Below are 18601 nucleotides of genomic sequence, written 5' to 3'. Positions count from 1 at the left end.
AGAGCCTCCAATAGAGTCTCAAACCTTGAGGCTGATATTTAATGTTCTTCTGAGTGGCACCTGTTGATACATGCTTTTGCAGCTCTAATTAGGTCTCAAAAAAAAAAAATCCAGGAATTCAGACTTCTATCTTATCCAAGATACAGTTGCTCAATGGATCACCACTACTACAAACTACTAACTCCCAATTCTATAGGAGTCTATGATTAACAAAATGCTTTCTTCACAATAACCCTGTGAGAGAAACTCAGAGAACTGAGATGATTTTCCCTGTGGTTACTCAGCTAGTCCTCAAACCAACATCTCTCTGAGTCCAGTAGTCTCTTCACCATACCATACTGCACCTCATCTAGAACCTAGAATCTAGAACCCAGAGTTACTCAGGCTACCTCCTGTGCCCTCCTCTGTGACCACATGCTGACTACATATTTGTTTTCTAGATTTGGTCCTATTCTCCAATAAAGATACTATGTCATTTAAAAAGAATTAATTCATATCCAGTTTAGAAAGAAATGTAACACTTCATGGAGCATAATTGCATTTTAAGGAAGCTTTAATGAAATTGCATTGTAGAAGACTCTACCTTAGATGTCAAAAGGTTTTTCTGAACTCTTAACAAATTCACAATTCACATCATCAAAAACTGAGTTGCCAGATTCTGCCATGGACTCTCTTGAGTAATGTTAGACAAATCCCTCCTCTCTGGGCCTGTTTCCCCATGCAAGAGAAATAGCATCCTTCAACTCTGACATTGTATGAATTTACAACTAATCATCAGGTAAGCTTCCTTTCTAACATCATAACTGAGGGTCCAGCCATGTCTGAGAATGACTGTTTAGGCTGTTGGTCTCCTGTCCCAGAACAATTGAATTTCACTGTCCTATCAGAGGTGGAAATAGGTGTAATGTTGTCAGTCACTACTTGCCCCACCTCCACCCCCACCCTAACTAACTCCTCTGGCTGTCCAGCTGTTGCTTTATAACTGGGTTTTCATCTCCTTCTGCAACCTTCCTATTCCTCCACCCCCTGTCCCTTTTGTGTCTCCCCTTTCCTGGTGGCATTCTCCCGCCCTCCCATCTCTGTCCTTCCCCACTACCAAGTCTGGAGGGAGCACCCCATGGCCAAGCTGATGGCAGGGCCCCCGTGTGGAGGAGCCAGCCGCGTCTGGTGCTGCCGATCGCACAAGGTTAGACACCAACCCACTGTTGATGAGGTGGGCAAGGGACTGGGGGTGGGGGGGATGTAGAGGTTTGGGAGAAGGAACATGCTGAGGTGGGGGGACACAACTACCTAGCTCTCCTCCTCTCCCTTTCCAACGGAGCAGGGAGAGTTAAGCTTGAAGAAGGAGCAAACCACTGGGGGAGGATCGCTAGACATCTGGATCCTCAGCATCATGAGAGGAAAGGAGGTGACTGATTTTCCCTATGCCTCCGTTTCCCTCACCTTGGAACACCTTTTCCCAGGAATCCAGGGGTCTGTCAATGATCACTGAACATCACTCCTCCTGGATCCTGAAAAGGACTTGAAAGGAAAAGAGCTGGGTCTGTCTTACACAGAAACAAACCCCTCTCGTTGCCAAACCCTAGACCCCCTCCCCCTCCCATCATAGTCACAACTGGCTGTCTTGTCAGTTCCCTGAGAAATTTGGCAAAAGTTCAATGCTGTGTAATTTTGGGCCTTGTCACTCCTGAGTTAAAGGGATCATAGTTTCTCATCTGTAAACAAGGTTGAGACATCTGTGTTCTACCTCAGTTTCCCTGTCCTAAAGTCCTAAAATAAAGTTAAGTAGTTTCATTTAAAAAGTTTGATTTCAGTGATTCCTCTTCTTTCCAGCTCTAAAGCTGTGATTGCAGATTAGATTTGGAACCATTGTTCAGTCCTTTTCTTTCCTCTGAGAGGAGAACCTGGGACAGCCCTAAGTCTCCTAAGCATGCCTGGTTGCCTGGATCTAGATCCTTACCCTGAGGCAAAGTCCTGACCCCTCAAGGACATTAGCTAGAAGAAAATTTTAGATAATGATCCCTAACAGAGACTATAAAATACTTGGGGAAAGTATTTGGGAAAGCACTAGTCCCACTTTTGTCCCTAACTTTCTGTGATCTCATCTAAATCACAACCTCCACTGACCTATTTATCCAACTATAAAACAAGGAAATTGAATTAGATAATTTCTAAGTTCCCCTTCATGATGCGGATGATAATAATAATAACATCAACTTAGACTTATGTAACATTCATGAATTGCACAGTGCTTTCTCAACAATAAAATTTATATAAATGTGTTGTTACAAAGTGCTTACCGTACATTAGCTCATATAATATTCACACATATTGTTATCTCCATTTTACAAAGGAGGAGACCGAACCTGAGTTTGTGGCTTAACAGTATTTCGTATTTTGATGGCACTTTCTGGCTTACTCCTTCTGACAGACAGGCAACCAGTAATGGAAAGAGCCCTGGTTATGGAATCGGAGCGCCCAGCTCTCCCATCTATGTGCTACTTCTCTCTGGGTCTCAGAAAATGACAAGACTGAATTAGATGCTCTCTAAGAACTCTCCTAGCCCTAAATCCTATTGCCCCTGTGACATCCATAGTATTGGTATTCTAGCCTCATTTTACAAAAAAGGAAACTTAAGGCTGGGAGAACTAAATAACTGATTTACCCATAAATGAAAGCTAAGTTTGCCAAGTAGTAGGGAGCGGTCAAAGTAGGTCAGGAACCCCAGTTTTTGGACTGTAATCCTCCATTCCCATTATGCCATAGCTGTTCCCATGGACTATGAGTCTGCTCTTAGATGGTGCTGAAGGGGGGCTGGGGTAAGGAAGGAGAGAATCTACACTCAGCCCATCTGTCCCAGAACAGATGGTAGAGGGCTGCTTCTCAACTCCCTCTATCCTTCCATTAACTGTTTTTATTCTGCCCCCCCACCCCCACTTATGATGGGATCAGGGTAACTGGAGAAAGCTGCAGGTTCCCCTGTTTTCTTTCCTCTTAGTCCCCATTCTAGGATAAGAACAAAGGTTGCCAGGAGTTTCAGCCCATGTCAGACTTCGGGAAGTGTGTGGGTTGGAGAAGGGAGCCTGGAGTCAGGACGCCTGGGTCCACAATGGGGGTAGGGGAGGGCCTGGAGCTGTGTATTCAGGATGCTTAGGACCCTGGGGGAGGAAGGAGCCCCTCCATGACTCACTGCCTCCCCCTCTCCAGGGGCCACAGGGTTAATTAGCTATCAAGGCCCTTGAGGGTAGGAGAGTTACAGGCATATCTGTGTGGCCTGTTGCCCTATCCTCCTCCAGCTCAATAATTTTCCTTTCTTCCCTCCCCATCTGCTGGCTCTCAGTGGCCTCCTCATTCCCCATTTTGCCTGTCTTGTCCCTCTGTCTGTCTCCATGTTTCCATGCTAACAGATGTCTGTCTGTTTGTCTATACTGTGTCTGGATAGGATGTCCGGTTTCTGCTCAGGAAGCCTCAAACTATTCAGAATGCCAGATATCACTGGGTCCAGGACTGGTATATAGTTTGGTAGGAGGAGGAAAGTATTGCTTGGATTCAGGGGCAGGGGCTGCCTAGGACTTAGGGATCCTGTCACAGGAAATGATTCCTAGAGATAGAAATGCCCTGCCTAGCTTGACTATTTGTTAGCTGGGCTACTCTAGTAGTTCTTAACTATTTTTCTATCTCTCTTGGAAGTTTAGTGAGGTTTTTAGAATGCTTAAAATGCATACAATTACAAAGAAACCTAATTATATTGAAATGCAGTAATAAAAATTTTTTAAAAATGCATTAGTTCATGGGTTAAGAACCCCTGGTCTAATTAGTCAGTTCTTCCCTATTAGCCTCAGTTTCCTCCACTGTCAAATGAAGAGGAGGTTGGATTAGATGGTCTCTAAGGGTGTTTCAGGTTCTCATTTGTATAATTCCTAAAACTCCAGAATCTAGCTACAATTTTCAACCTGGAGGAAGGGGAAAGTTTCCTTCTGACCCTGGGTGACCCTGGGGCAGCTGCAGAGCTGGGCCCCAAAGCCCCAAAGGCTGAGCATCCCAGCCAGGGAGTGAGTAGGGATTGGGGCAGGCCCTATGGCCTCTCCCCGCCCCACATTCCTGGGTGACTGAGGTCACCAGGTTCCAGTCCTGCTGCTTGTACAGCTGAGTTCAGCTGGCCCTAGAAAGGAAGACCGGGGGAGTCTAATCAGTGACAGGAGGCCAGCACCGTGGCTGAGAGAACTCAATGCCCCTTCCCATCCCTGTTCTCTCTGAGGGCCTCTCTGCCTCCTCCTGAAGTGGCAGGGAAATGAAAAAAAAAAAAAAAAAACTCTAAAATTAGACCGAAGGAGATCTTGGCTATCATTCATTATGATTTTCTTCCCCCAGGTCTCAGTTTCCCCATCTATAAAAGCAAGGTATAAACTAGATAATCTTTAAGGTTTCCTCCAGCTTCAGTTTCCTCCTTCCTCCTTGTGATCCTTAGCGAGAGAGGAGCAAGGATAGTTTCCTCTCCCCTCATGCTTCCCTCATGAAGCTGGTTGGGTTGGAAGCCTGGACTCTTGGGTCCCATTATTAGCAGGATTTAGAATGCCTGGGCTTCAAGAAGCCCCCAGGGTCAGCATTTGTCCTTTTTCTCCATCACAATTCAGAGAGGCAGGCTGGGTGTTTGGGAGACCAGAAGAGCAATCTCCATTTTGTGGCTTTAGAGTTGGAAATTTGAATCCTGCCTCTGAGATTTAGCACCTATGTGACCTCGGCCAAGGTTTAACCTCTCTGGCCCTCAGTTTCCTCATCAGTGAAATGAGAAAGTAATGGCCTTTGAGGTTCCTTCCCTCTCAATCTGTAATCCTAAAATCTGGCTCTTGAATTGGGGAATAGTATTAAGGCTGCTCATTTAGGCAAGAGCCTCAGTGCTTGGGGTATTAAGGAGCAGATTTAGAACAATGAAGGGAGGTTGAGGGGTAGAATAGGAGGTGTTGGGAAGGAGAGGGAATCTCTTGCTCAGGCTAGGGGAGTGGCCTGAATATGCCTTTTGTGGAGCCTGGCCCAGCTGGGCCCCAGCCCTGGGGGCACTGGGTGAGAGAAAGGAGGTCACAGACTAGTAGATGTGGCTCCTGAGTTCTAGAGGACCACTTTCTCCTCTTTCCTCCCTCCCAATTCTGCCCTCTTTTGGAAAGCAACCTGAACTTGGAGTCACCCCAGTATACGTGGAACTCACAGGAACCCAATCTCCAGCCTTAGGACTCACAGAGGACGACCAATTATGGAGTGTCTTGTTTAAAAAAAAACAAAAAAAAAAAAAACAGTTTTCGATTCAGAAAGGGCTGATTTGAATCCTATTTCGGTCACTTATTAGATGTGTTTGGAAAAGTCACCACTTCTCAGTGACAGAATGAAGGAGATTGGGTTTTGATGATCTGTAAGGTGATTTCTAGCTCTAGATCCCATGTTCTCTCCCCTCCCAGACCCAGCTCATCACAAGGCTGGTGGGAAGTGGGCTTGAGCCTGAGAGGAAACAGGAAGTCTGGTTTGAGATTCAGGGAAGAACAGACCTTTGGTCCCCGGGCAGGGGGATGGGAAGAGAGAAGAGTCAGGATGCAGGGAAAAGGGGAGCAAGGTCCGTTAAAAAATTGTGTTGAAACAAAAAGAACACTGGTTTTAGGATCAGAAAGATGATTTGAATTGTCTCCTCCTCTTACTGGCTATATTTGGATATCACAAAACTAATCTGTACCTCTGTTTACTCTTCTGTCAAATAAAGGGATTGGACTAGAGGATTACTAGTTCATTCCATCTAATTCATATGATCCTTAAATCCCATGGGCCAAGGCAGGTCTCTTTGTGCCTTTATAGGGACACTGAGACATATGGCTGAATGCAGTAGGGAAAAAGGTCCACCAGGAGGCACCCTCACAAGGCACCACCCCATCCTCCCTGATGATCCAGGTCTGACCTAGAGCAGGAGGGGGGAGTGACCCTCACCCTTTTATTTATCCTCCTTGTGGGAGGCCCTTCAGACATTCAGCTGGAATTTAGCAGTCTGGTTCCTTCCATGTCTAGGAATGGGGATGCTTCTTCCCAGCCTGTGTCCCCCTGAATCTCTGGCCCCCTTTGTCCCCCTCCCCCAGGGGGCCCACATAGAGAGGCCTGGGACGGGCAGGAAAGAGGAAGTGGCAGACACAGAGCTCTGGGCCCAGCCAGGAAGAGAGGGCGGAGCCGCCCAAGGACCCAGGATGGCGGAAGCTGAGCCCCCCACGGACCCGGAGCTAGAGGTGGGGGCTGGGCCAAGATTGGGGGGCTTTGTGGCTTGGGCTACTATGCACTGGGACAAGGACTGTCTGCCTGCCTCTTCGGCTGTCTGTCTCCTTTCCCAGCCTCTTCGCTCCCCAGCTACTGTCAGGGCAGGAAGGCCAGGGACAGTGACATTTATTCTTCTGGGGGTCTGCCTAGGCAGTCCAGTAGGAACTGATAGCTGGCAGGATGGGAGTGGGATGCTATGGGGGTGGGGGAGGGAGGCCTCCAGGAGACAATTAAGGAGTTTCCTTGGCTGGGGTCAGACTTAAAGGTCCTGGGTGAGACCAGGAATTTGCATTTATTGGAATTTATTGCATTATTTGCAATTTATTGGAATTTACTGGAACTTCCCAACCAGAATTCTGGGTCATCTAGGGTCATTCCCTCCAGGATGTTGGATGACACTGTCAGTTGGGCCAAGGACCCACACACCTCTTTTCTGTTCAAACCCTTGTTACACATGATCTTCACCCCAGGTCTGATTCTGAATGAATGCTTCTCTGAGCTTAGGGGGAAGAATGTTTTAGGGTTCTAGGACAAGGGTTCCCAAACTATAGCCTGTGGGCCAGATGCAGCCAGCTGAGGATGTTTATGCAGCCCGCTGGGTTATGGCAAATGGGCTGAGGGGCAGAGACCGTGTGAGGTTTTGTTTTTACTATAGTCCAGCCCTCCAACAATCTCAGGGACAGTGATCTGGCCCCCTATTTAAAAAGTTTTGAGGACCACTGTTCTAGGAGATGGGAAGGAGCGAGGGAAAGATAGAAGTCCTTTGCCCTTAAGTTGAAAAAGAAATATTTGAAGTCAAAGATAAATGAGACCTCTGAATCCCCAAGGATTTATTACATCGGGGTGAGTCCTTGGGTCCCTCCCTCTGTAGTACTCCATCCAAAAAGTCTGTACTTGGAACCTACTGTGTGTATGACTAGCACTTTGTTAGGGTTGTGCTGTCTGAGACGCAGACACTAGGTCCTACCCACTCTCTGGTAGGAAACTCAGTCCCTGTTTCTCCTTCTTGAGAATTGTGAATGTAGGGGCGGAGCAAAGATATCTATATAGGCAGAGTAGTCAATGATCACTTTCTGGAGTGATGGGATTTCACTTATAAAGACAGAGAAAAAGGGAGGGAACTGCATCCACAGAGGTAGGAAAGTCTGGCCTTTTCTGCCACATAGAAGGGGAATTTGGGGGAGCACAGAGAAAGGTAGGGAGTATGACTGTAGGAAAATCACTTTCTATGGGCCTCAGTTTTCCCCTGTGTAAATTGAAAGAAGGTTGGGCAAGATGATTTCTGTGGTTTTTTTAATTCATAATCTTTAGGTTTGTGAAAGGAGGAATATTTTTCAGGAGCTTTAAAATGCTGAGGAAGCATAGCATTTACGTGTGAAAGGGACCTAAAATGTCATGTGGTCCAACCCCTTCATTTTATGGAGGTGGAGGTGGGGGTGGATGGAAACAGGCAAGAAAAGGTGGAATGACTGCTGGAGGTCACATAGCAACAGAAATGGGATTCAGGATTATGGTGTCTGACTCAAATCCCTTTCCCCTGCCTCTGCTTCTTCAAATGGAGGGATTTGACAGGGTGTTTCCTAAGCTGCTTCTTTCAGCCCTAAATCTCCTGATCTCATGAGGTTGGGCTTGCCATCTCAAAAACCTTTCATGTCAGTCGGAGGAGGCTGATCATGGTCCCCCAAATGAAGTGTTTTCTCCTCTCCCCTCTGGTTCCCCTAATCCTGGGTCCCCAGAGCTCTGAGCTACAGCCTTTCCCTATCCCCTTCAGAGCGAGCCCGGGAGTTGGTCAGTGCTGGAGCAGCTGGGCCTGTCAGGAGCAGACCTGGCAGCCCCAGGAGTACAGCAGCGCCTGGAGCTGGAGGTGGAACGGCTGCGGCGGGAGATCCGAAAGGAGCTGAAGCTGAAAGAGGGGGCAGAAAATCTTCGGCGAGCCACCACTGACCTCGGCCGAAGCCTGGGGCCAGTGGAGCTGCTACTCAGGGGCTCCACTAGACGCCTGGACCTGCTGCACAGCCAGCTGCAAGAGCTTCATGGCCTTGTGGTGTTACATGAGCCCAGCCAGGCCCAGCCTCAGCTGGGCCAAGCCCAAGGTGAGCAAGATGCTGGGGGGAGGGGGCTCTGGGGAGAAAGGCCAGAGTGAGGGGCAATGCCAGGGCTCCAAAGAGAAAAGGAGGACTATACTCCAGGTCTTCTAGAACAACAGTAGGGATATTTACGTAATATCTGGGGGAGGGGTTACAAAATGTGGGAGACCTGGACTACTCCTCATCTCTTAAGGCTGTCCTTGGAGCTAGGTGCAAGAAGTCTGGGTGTAATCTCTAAACTGATCTCCTCCAGGAAATATTGTGTGTGGGGGGGGAGAGTAAAGAAAGGGGCATAGACACAAAAAGGTCAGGATTTCAGGCCTCCAGCCTCCCAACCCCCAGCTTGTCTTTCTGGCTTAGGGTGGAAAGCACACCAGCAGCTCCCCTTACCTCAGCTCCCCATGAAATATTCAGACTCCAAGCAGGCAGGACAGAAGCAAAGCAGCCAGCTGCTTTGGGAGTGGGACATTAGAGTTCCCAGTTCAGCCACTATTTTTCAGGGGGAGAGAGTTCTCTAGCAAGGAAGAAAGAAGGAAACTTGGATTACTGTGTCCCAAGACCACTCAGTCCCTCTCAGGGAAGTCTTGGCTGGGTCTTGTGTGGAAATAACTCTGACCTCCCTCATCTCTGCTTCCCAGATGGCCCCCAGTCCCCCAACTGCTCGGCCACCAGTCTGAGTCTAGTGGCCGGCTTGGAGAAGCAGCTGACCATCGAGCTCAAGGTCAAGCAAGGGGCAGAAAACATGATCCACACCTACAGCAATGGCAGCACTAAGGTGAGCTCAGAACTGAGGCCCGGGCCTAGGAGGGAAGACACTTCTGAAGGGCTACAGGAGCTTTATCTTTTTTTTTTTTTTTTTTTTTTTTTTTAGAATAGAATTTTATATTTTTTTAATTTGTAAAACACATGCACAGATAATTTCCAACATTTACCCTTGCAAAATCTGTGTTCCAGATTTTCTTCTCCTTCCCTTCCCCCCCACTCTTTCCCCTAGACATCAAGCAATCTAATATATATTAAACATGTGCAATTCTTCTATACATATCTAGGGGAGCCTTATTTTGAGCAAGATTTGGCTAATACATCTGTGCTAGAGTGGAGAATCACTCAAACTCAATCAGAGCTCTGAGGTGGAAACTTGCACCTCCAGTTCCGTAGCATTGTACCCCTGGGCACATAAGTCCTCTTTCTTCTCTGGGCCTCAGTTCCCTGTTTTTGGGATTATGGTCTCATGCTTTTCAGCTCAGCCTTTCTGGGCTTAAGGAGTGGGGGGGAGGGGAGCAGGGAGACTTGGGAAGGACTTTCCAGAACAACATCTAGTTCAACTCTGTTTTTTAAAGATGAAAACTAAGGTCCAAAGTAAGGAAATATTTTGCATGAGGAGATAACAGATAGAAGATTTTTATGAGGGGAGAGGAAAGGAAACACCGGTAGTTAGTGACTTTAAAAAGAGGAGATTAAATTGAACATATTTTACAACATACAGAAAAGAGGAGAGGGAAGGCTGGGAGACAAGGACCAGCAGGGCAGTGTTGGAACTGATGCATTAAATTTAGTAAATACCTAAACAAAAGAAGAAATGACAAAGATTGTGGCAGGGCCGGGCTAATCCCGGACTTTCCATGCTGCCGGACCACTCTTTGAGGCTGAATCTGGGGGCCCCTGAGGGAGGAGCTGCCGGTCCATTTCTTCTCAGAGCCCCCCCCCCCCCCCTCTTTTCCGCACTGGCGAAATGACTTAAGTCCCCTCCAGGGTGGTTGTTCTGGGAAGCCCTAGTAGAGGAGAGAAGCTGGGAAAGTCCCTTCTCCGCCTCTGAGCTGTAAGGTGACCCCCCCTTACCTTGGTCTCACCTGCCTTGGCCATAACTAAGGTTAGATTAGTCAGTCCCTCATCTGACTTTCTGTAGGGACATAAGCGGGCAGGGAGGTAACAGACACTCAGTGACCGGAGACCTCGTGTCCATCAGTCCCAAGGGCAGACTCGCCCTCATGTGACAATACAGCCCACAGGTGTCCCATCCCCGAAGGAACACGCACTCCGATCCGCTTTATTAGTGTGTGTGTGGGGGGGTTGGTGAGTTTCCTCCCTCCCCCCCCCCATCTCTCTCTTCCAGGACCGGAAGCTGCTGCTCACGGCCCAGCAGATGCTGCAGGACAGTAAGACCAAGATCGACATCATCCGAATGCAGATTCGAAGGGCCTTGCAGGCCGGACAGCTGGAGAACCAGGGCTCGGAGGAGTCCCAAGGTGAGTCCCGGCCCTAGGGGTTGAGACGAGGGGGTGGGGGGCAGAGAAAGACAGACACAAAGCGCGGGGGAGGGAGGAGGGGAAAAAGTAGGGGGTGAAGGAGGGGAGTACGATCCGGTGGGAGCCCCGGCGTATGTCTGCAGCTCGGGGTGCGCTGTGTGTGGGTCCTGGGACCTCCTCGCCGCTGGTGGGATGGGGGAGATCTCCTTCCACACGCACGTTAACTCCCCGGTGGCCACAGGGGGCCCGGACCTGGGGGCCGTGGAGCTGCGCATCGAGGAGTTACGGCACCATTTCCGAGTGGAGCACGCTGTGGCCGAGGGGGCGAAGAACGTGTTGCGCCTGCTCAGTGCGGCCAAGGCCCCGGACCGCAAGGCCGTCTCCGAGGTGCCTGGTGAAGGAGAGCCGGGAGGAGACGCGATTGGAGGGCTCGCGCCAAAAGGGCGGGCCTCGGGGGTGTGGCATTGGTGGGCGGAGCCTGGGTGGGCAAAGGAAAGGATTGTGGAAACCTGGAAGGGAGTAACTGGAGTAGCAGCAGAAGGGTCCCTGGAGGGCTTTGGAGGCCGAGGGTCCCGGGTCTGAGGGAGTCTTCCCCTTCTGCCCCTTCTAATGCTCTGCCCTTCCTACTTCAGGCCCAGGCCAAGCTGACAGAGTCCACCCAGAAGCTGGCACTGCTCCGGGCAGCCTTGGAACTGCGCCTTGGGGAGCTGCCTGCGGAGCACCCCAAGGGGCGACTGCTGCTGGAAGAACTGGCCATGGCCTCGTCCTCTGCCTTCAGCGCCCGCCTTGGCCCTTTCCCCGCCACTCACTACAGCACGCTCTGCAAGCCGTCGCCCCTCACAGGTGCGTGTTAACTCACCTGTACCCTTGGCCAGAACCGGACACCTGGGAGTCCCAGCTGCGTGCAGGGGGGCCCTGCCCAAACCTCTCTGCGCTGGGGCCTAGGCCTAGGCCTCTGTGATCCCTGTCCTCAAGCACAGAAGCCCAAACTTCCTGCTAGAGTGGTCCAGACCTTGGTCATGCCCCTTCCCCAGGTACTCCAAATGTGCTTCTGTCACACCTGGAGGGCTGGATTCTTGTCTAGCCTGAATCAGTCTTATCTGAACTCTCAGCTTTTCTGGACCTAGCATTTGGTTCCCGGCAGCTCGAGTCTGACATCAGAATCCCCACTCTTTACTCTCCGGGCCCAATCCAAGGGATTGGCTCCTAGCCTCCAAGACTCATTTATGAATCTCTGTCCCTTGAAGGTGTTAGCACCCATCTCACCCCCTCATATAAGCCTGACTTTAACACCTCTCCCTCAGGCTAGTGTGTCCCCCAAATATCTCCCTGATTCTTTCTCCCAGTAGTTATCCAAATTTCATTCCCTAGTGCCTTAGGACATCGTGGTCCATTTTTTAACTCCACTTCAGCCCCATAAACTGCACAAAGCCCTCCTCAAACCCCCCAAGATGTAGCTTTCAAACTCTACTCTCACATTCTGTAGGGCCTTGCTTAAAGCTCTGGGCTCCTCCAAGCACCTTAACAAGTTCCTTTCTCTAAGTTCTGAAGCCAGTGCCTTCCATTTCTAGTCACTTTAAGGCCCTTTGCTTCTCAGCACAATACAGTGCTGGCTCCCAGCTCTAGACTCTCTACAGGGCTCTTACATCCAGTTGCTGCATCATCTCCTCCTTGGGAACTTGGGGACCTGTAGCTGGGGGTCATAAACCTTAGCCTTTTTGTGCCTTACTGAGCCCCTCTCTCCCCACAGGGACTCTGTCAGTACGGGTGCTGGGCTGCAGCGGTCTTCCCGAGACTGTCCCTTGGAGTTCTCCACCAACTTCAGGCAGCTCAGGCATCCCCGAAGGCCGTACCCCCTTCCTGGGCCGCCCAGCCAGGGGCCTCTATAGCAGAAGTGGCAGCCTCAGTGGCAGGGGCAGCATCAAGACTGAGGAACCAACCAGCTGAGTATTCCTCTGATACAGTGAGGGGAAGGATAACATTGGGGCTGAGTCTTCATGGATTGATGTTGGGGGAGGAGGTTTGTGAAAAGAAACTGACACCAAGGTTCCTTCACAGATGAAGTCAGTGCTGTGCTCAAGGTAGACAACACAGTGGTGGGCCAGACACCATGGAAGCCATGTGGCCTGAATGCTTGGGACCAGAGCTTCACCCTGGAGCTAGAAAGGGTAGGTATTGGCAGAGAAAATGGTCTGGGAAGCACTAGGAAGCACGTGGGAGCCACAACTCTAGGGTAGTGCTATCCTTATGCTGGAGGGAAGGACCAAGGACAGTACTCCTCATCTACCTCCAGGCCCGAGAGCTTGAACTATCTGTATTCTGGAGGGACCAGCGTGGCCTATGTGCCCTTAAGTTCCTGAAGCTTGAGGATTTTCTGGACAACCAGAGACATCAGGTGCAATTGGAGTTAGAGCCTCAAGGCTGTCTTCTGGCAGAGGTATGATCCCTGGATCTCCCAGGAACTCCCAAATTCCTATGCACTTCCTGCCCCCCTCAATCTCCCTAGCTCTCACACATTCCCACAGCTATCTTCCAGCAGAAATATGGCCCTGGACCCTGTCTCTTCCAGGAGCCCCAGATGCCTATGTTTATCCTTTCTCAGAGCTCCAAAATTCCCAGGAATGCCTGTCTTCAGAAGTATGGGTTCTCACATGTCTAGTGCCACTATCCTTTTCTGAGGCTGCCAGCTGCTGGAGGTTCAGCTCCCAGCCTCCAAACTCCCTGCTAGGATACTGCTTTCTAAACACTATCATCCCAAGTCTTCCACCCATCCAAGGCTCAGACATCAGGGTTTGGGGGTATTTCTTGTCTCTCCCAGGTCATTTTCCACAACCCAGTGATTGAGCGGATCCCACGGCTACAGAGGCAAAAAAAGGTGTTCTCCAAACAGCAGGGTGAGTGAGGTGGGTTGGGCAAGGAGAGCAAGTAGAATAAGAATAAGAATCAGACTTCAGTGCATGATCCTTTCTTTCCATTGATGCTCAGGGAAGGCCTTCCTTCGAGCCCGGCAAATGAACATTGACATTGCTACATGGGTGCGGCTCCTTAGGCGGCTCCTTCCCAGTGCCAATTCCACGGGCACTTTCAGCCCCGGGGCCACCACAGCTGAAAGCCGGACATCAGGGTAAGAACCTGTAGCTGGGCTTTTGCTCAACTTCTCTCCTTTCCCCAGTCTAGAATCTCTGATACCTTCATCCTGTGAGCACATGGAATAGGAAACTCTGATACCTTTTCTCCTTGGGGTCTGGGATTCCCCTTTCCTCAAAGCCCAAACTTAAGCCCAAGGATAAGGGACTCTAACTCATATTCTCATCTGAGACCCTTTCCTTTCAGTACCTTTTTGCCCCCTTACATATGGGATTTTCTACTCTGACATTCTGTCTAAACATTGAGAACTAAATGCAGGCACCCATCTTAGCTTTTCTCCCTCACCTCTTAAGCAAGAAAGAATGTGGAGGCTCATTCAAAGTGATACTGAGTCACTGACAGAGCCAAAATGAGCAAGACCAAAGCAAAATAGCCCCTGTCCTTAAAGAGCTTACATTCTTTCTAGGACAGACAAACATGGATGTGCATGTGTAGGGATATTCAAAATAGATACAAGATAAATTCTAGGGCAAGGGAGAAGCATTAATAGTTGAATGGATTTTGTAGAAAGTAGCAGTTGAATTGTCCTGAAGAAATTAGAGATTCTAAGAAACAGAAGTGAAGAGGGAATCACACAGTGCTCCAGTTTTGCCAGTGCAAAGGCATGGAGCATTGTGTGTGAGGAATTGCAAGAGGCTCTGGTTGGTTAGCCTGGAGAGTGTTAGAAAATAACATTTAATAAGACTAGAAAGGTAAATTAGGTTGAGGTTTGGTAGAGCTTGGACTCGTGGACACACTGACAACCTATATGTCTTCTTCCTCTGTAGGGACATTTCCATTGAGAAGCTGAACCTGGACTCTGATAGCTCCACCCAGAAAAGTCCCCTGGACCTCTTCTCCAGCCCCTCCAGCCTTTCCAGCCCCTCTTCTCTGGTGAGAACTCCTTCACACTACTGGCGGGCTTAGCTGACTGGGTAGCTTCATTCCCTGCATTTAGATTGGAATTTTACAGAGAGGAGAATGGAGGCTCACTCCAAGTGATATTGGATCACTGACAGCCCAAGTTAGAGACCCGATTGTCTAAGTTCCATTTCCTGATCTGAAATGGAGAACTTTTGAGAGAGGAGCACCTGTGGGAGGATTTGGAATTGAGTTAGAATTTCCCTTCATCTTCCCTGACCAGAGTCCCAGAAGCCAAGATCCCCCACAGCCCCTGGAATTGATGCCTGAAGACAAAGAGAGCCCGGGACCCACCCCATCCAGGTAACCTTCCCTTCCCTCTAGCTCTCTCCCTTTCTGTTCAAAGGTCGGGGTCTTCACAACCCCCTCTCTCTCCTGTTATAGCCCCCTGAGGACATCCCCACTGAGCCTGAACGACTTCAAATTCCTGGCAGTACTGGGCCGAGGCCACTTTGGGAAGGTGAGGTGGGAGGGGCTGGGACAGACCTGGGAGGACCCTGGATCCTGAGTAGTGGGGAGCCGGGCGCTAAGTCACATCTGCCCATGCTCACCTCCAGGTGCTTCTGTCTGAGTATCTGCCCAACGGGGAGCTCTTTGCTATCAAAGCCCTGAAGAAGGGGGACATAGTGGCCCGGGATGAAGTGGAGAGGTAAGTCGTGGGTGGGGCTGGGATGGGAGGGGGAACTGGGGGTGGAGCTTCTGACCAAACTCTTTTCGGGGCCCCTCTGCAGCCTGATGTGTGAGAAGCGGATTCTGGCCGCGGTGACGGGCGCTGGCCACCCCTTCTTGGTCAACCTGTTCGGCTGCTTCCAGACCCCCGAGCACGTGTGCTTTGTCATGGAATATGCAGCCGGTGGGGACCTTATGCTGCACATCCACAGCGATGTCTTTACGGAACCTCGAGCTGTGTAAGCCCCGCCCCAGCTTCGCCCAATCAAACTCCTGTTTGTCCCTCTGGGGGCCCGGAGCTCTTACCTGTGCCTTGTGCGCCCTATGCGGCGCCCTCAGAGCCCACTCCCCCAGGCCTACCGACCCATCCCCTGTTGTTATTTAGGCCATTGGTGGTGTCCAACCTCGTGAGCCCATTTGGGGTCTTCTTGGCAAAGATACTGAGACGCTTTGTCAGTTTGACATCAATTGAATTCGGGTTGTCCTCTGTCCACCTGGCTGCCCGCCGGTTCCCTGACCTCTCCTTATATTCACACTCCTGAGCTCCTGCCATGTGCTGGGCCGCTTGTTCCCTACCCTTCCTTTCCCAGGGACGATCTCGCCTGTTTATTGCCCCAGACAGAGCTGCAGCCATCTCTTACCTTTCTTCCCACAGCTTTTATTCGGCTTGCGTGGTGCTGGGGCTGCAGTTTCTGCATGACCACAAGATTGTCTACAGGTGGGCAGCAAACAGTCAGTTGAAATTTCTATGTGGGGATGAGGGGCAGAAAAGGTGCAGGAGCACCCGGACTAGGGAGGAGACCCTGATTACTGCTCCCAAACTCTCTAGGGACCTGAAATTGGACAATTTACTGTTGGACACCGAAGGCTACGTGAAAATTGCAGACTTTGGGCTCTGCAAAGAGGGTGAGGGCCAAGACCTGGCTTGGGAGGGGAGAGACCTGGTGGTGGTGGTGGTGTCAATGTGCCGAAATAGTGACTCTCTCTCTTTCTCTCTGTGTCTGTGTCTCCTGTCTCCCTCTCTCTTTCTCTTTCTGCCTCCTTTGCTTCTGCTTGTATCAGGGATGGGTTTTGGTGACCGCACCAGCACCTTCTGTGGAACCCCAGAGTTCCTGGCTCCTGAAGTGCTGACTGATACATCCTATACCAGGGCAGTGGATTGGTGGGGACTGGGTGTCCTCCTCTATGAGATGCTGGTGGGGGAGGTAAGTCCTGTGACTACAGTTTGAGGTATCATTTCCTGGTTTCCTTGACACTAGCTAGTTATTAGGATGACAAGGAATCATAAGATGGTAGATTTAGACCTGAAAGATAGCTTAGAGGTCAACTAGTCTCACCCTTTTTGCTTTACAGATAAGGAAACTGAGGCTTGGGGAAGTTAAGTTTGGGGCCTAGGGTCATACAGCTAGTAAATCTCTGAGTTAGGATTTGAACTCAGATCTTCTTGTCTTCAAGTCCCATGCTGAGGTTCCTCAGCCTAAAGAGGCTTCTCTCCCTGTGTCTGGTTTGGGAGACACTCCATAGGGTAGAGTTGCTAGGGCTTCCTGAAGTGGCCTGAAATCTAAAAGATGACTGGCATTTAGAGAAGGGGACAGGAAGCAGGGAGGACATTTCAAACTTGGCTGTAAGGGGCATGTGTCATTTGTAATGTGCAAATGGCCAGAGAGCCAGGGGAATTAGCTTCTTTCCCACACTCTTTCCTTCCCTTCTAGTCCCCATTCCCTGGAGATGATGAAGAGGAGGTGTTTGACAGCATCGTCAATGATGAGGTCCGCTACCCCCGCTTCCTTTCCACAGAAGCCATCGGCATCATGCGAAGGGTGAGGGTTTCTGAACTCAAATGTCCACAAGCCCCTGGCACAGTCTCACCCAGTTCTTGACCCTATAGGCCACCCCCTGCCTATGGCACACCATTGGATGTTTGAGTCTCTTTATTACTCCCAGTCAGGGCACAGCTGGGGTTGGTTCTTGGAGAGCTCTTTGAGTTCCACAGAGAAAGACTTGGGAGATCCCAGCTACGAGGGCATTATGGGTGGGGAGTGGGATTGTGGTTCTAACTCTCTTCTCCTCCCAGTTACTTCGACGGAACCCAGAGAGACGCCTGGGTTCTGGTGAGCGGGATGCTGAGGATGTTAAGAAGCAGCCATTCTTCCGGGTAAGACCCCTGTGCCTCAGTTTCTTTCCTGACACTCTTAACTTCTCTACTTCCTTATGCTTTCCCTCCCCATATAGTCTACTTCCTCTATTCTCCTATACCTTGTTTTCTGTACCCACTCACATCTTTGGGATACTCTTTCCCCAGTTTCCCTACAGATATTTGATTACATTGGAGGGACAATGTAAGAGTTAATTTAAGGGATCTATGATAGATTATGGTTACTGAAGGCTATCAAGGTTGCTTTGGGTGGGACAGTGGAGTCAAATGGAAGACAATGCTGGGGATACAGGAATTGGGGTGGAAGACTCAATATCATGTCAGGGGGAATATTTGGGTTCATGCTGGAAACCCTGGGTATCCATTTAGACACTGATTAGAGCTGGGTAAAGAAAAGATAGTTTTAGGGAACACTGCCAGAGTGTTGCTGGGAACTAGCGTGAGAGTTAGTTTAAAGGGATCTATGATAGATTATGGTTGTTGAAGGCTATCAAGGTTGCTTTGGGTGGGACACTGGAGTCAAATTAGAGAAGAAATGTGCTCGGTACTGAGAACATTGACTTAGATTTCCCAGTGGATGGGACACTGGGCCTGATTTCAATCCTCAGGTCCCAGACATTTACTAGTTGTATGACCCTGGGTAGTACATTTAACCTCTGTTTGTTGCAGTATCCACAACTGTAAAATGATGGGTAATAATTGGATGAGGATCAAACAAGATGATATTTATAAAGCACTTAGCATAGTGTCTGGTACACAGGAGGTGCTATATAAATGTTTATTCCTTGTATTTCTCTCTAGACTCTGGGCTGGGAGGCATTACTTGCTCGCCAGCTGCCGCCACCTTTCATTCCTGTGATCAAGGGCCGAACAGACATCAGTAACTTCGATGAAGAGTTCACTGGAGAGGCCCCAGCTCTGACACCACCCCGAGAGGCTCGCCCCCTCTCAGCTGCTGAGCAAGAAGCATTCAGGGATTTTGACTATGTCTCTAAAGACTGCTAGCACTGCCTCTCCCTGAAGGACAATGAATGGACTGAAGCCTTCTCTCCAACCAATTCTCTGCAGTTTGTAGTTTTTAAAAGGCCTTTGGGGTTTGCCCCATCAGAGTA

The 18601-nt window shown here is 49.8% G+C and overlaps 1 protein-coding gene across 2 annotated transcripts in view; it reads left to right on the top strand.

Annotated features, from left to right (window-relative positions):
- Positions 1-18601, top strand: part of PKN1 (protein kinase N1) — a 20374-nt gene extending 1773 nt beyond the window's left edge. Inside the window, exons 1-22 of one of the 2 annotated variants that reach the window (XM_074310019.1) lie at positions 6068-6257; positions 8057-8378; positions 9011-9147; positions 10486-10618; positions 10860-11005; positions 11251-11461; positions 12369-12560; positions 12677-12786; positions 12912-13055; positions 13437-13512; positions 13604-13742; positions 14533-14638; positions 14889-14968; positions 15050-15125; positions 15223-15314; positions 15397-15573; positions 15990-16052; positions 16164-16240; positions 16397-16539; positions 17047-17154; positions 17409-17489; positions 18291-18601. In XM_074310019.1, the coding sequence (XP_074166120.1) occupies positions 6219-6257; positions 8057-8378; positions 9011-9147; positions 10486-10618; positions 10860-11005; positions 11251-11461; positions 12369-12560; positions 12677-12786; positions 12912-13055; positions 13437-13512; positions 13604-13742; positions 14533-14638; positions 14889-14968; positions 15050-15125; positions 15223-15314; positions 15397-15573; positions 15990-16052; positions 16164-16240; positions 16397-16539; positions 17047-17154; positions 17409-17489; positions 18291-18494 (2856 nt within the window). In that variant the 5' untranslated portion in view covers positions 6068-6218 and the 3' untranslated portion in view covers positions 18495-18601. Of the gene's footprint in view, positions 1-6067; positions 6258-8056; positions 8379-9010; positions 9148-10485; positions 10619-10859; positions 11006-11250; positions 11462-12368; positions 12561-12676; positions 12787-12911; positions 13056-13436; positions 13513-13603; positions 13743-14532; positions 14639-14888; positions 14969-15049; positions 15126-15222; positions 15315-15396; positions 15574-15989; positions 16053-16163; positions 16241-16396; positions 16540-17046; positions 17155-17408; positions 17490-18290 lie in introns of those variants that run through there. The other variant, XM_074310030.1, reaches the window with a different exon arrangement.

Source organism: Sminthopsis crassicaudata, chromosome 1 (genome assembly GCF_048593235.1).
Source record: "Sminthopsis crassicaudata isolate SCR6 chromosome 1, ASM4859323v1, whole genome shotgun sequence".
Taxonomy (NCBI): domain Eukaryota; kingdom Metazoa; phylum Chordata; class Mammalia; order Dasyuromorphia; family Dasyuridae; genus Sminthopsis; species Sminthopsis crassicaudata.
Note: the sequence above shows the minus strand (reverse complement) of the source record. Positions and strands in the feature narration are given on the sequence as shown.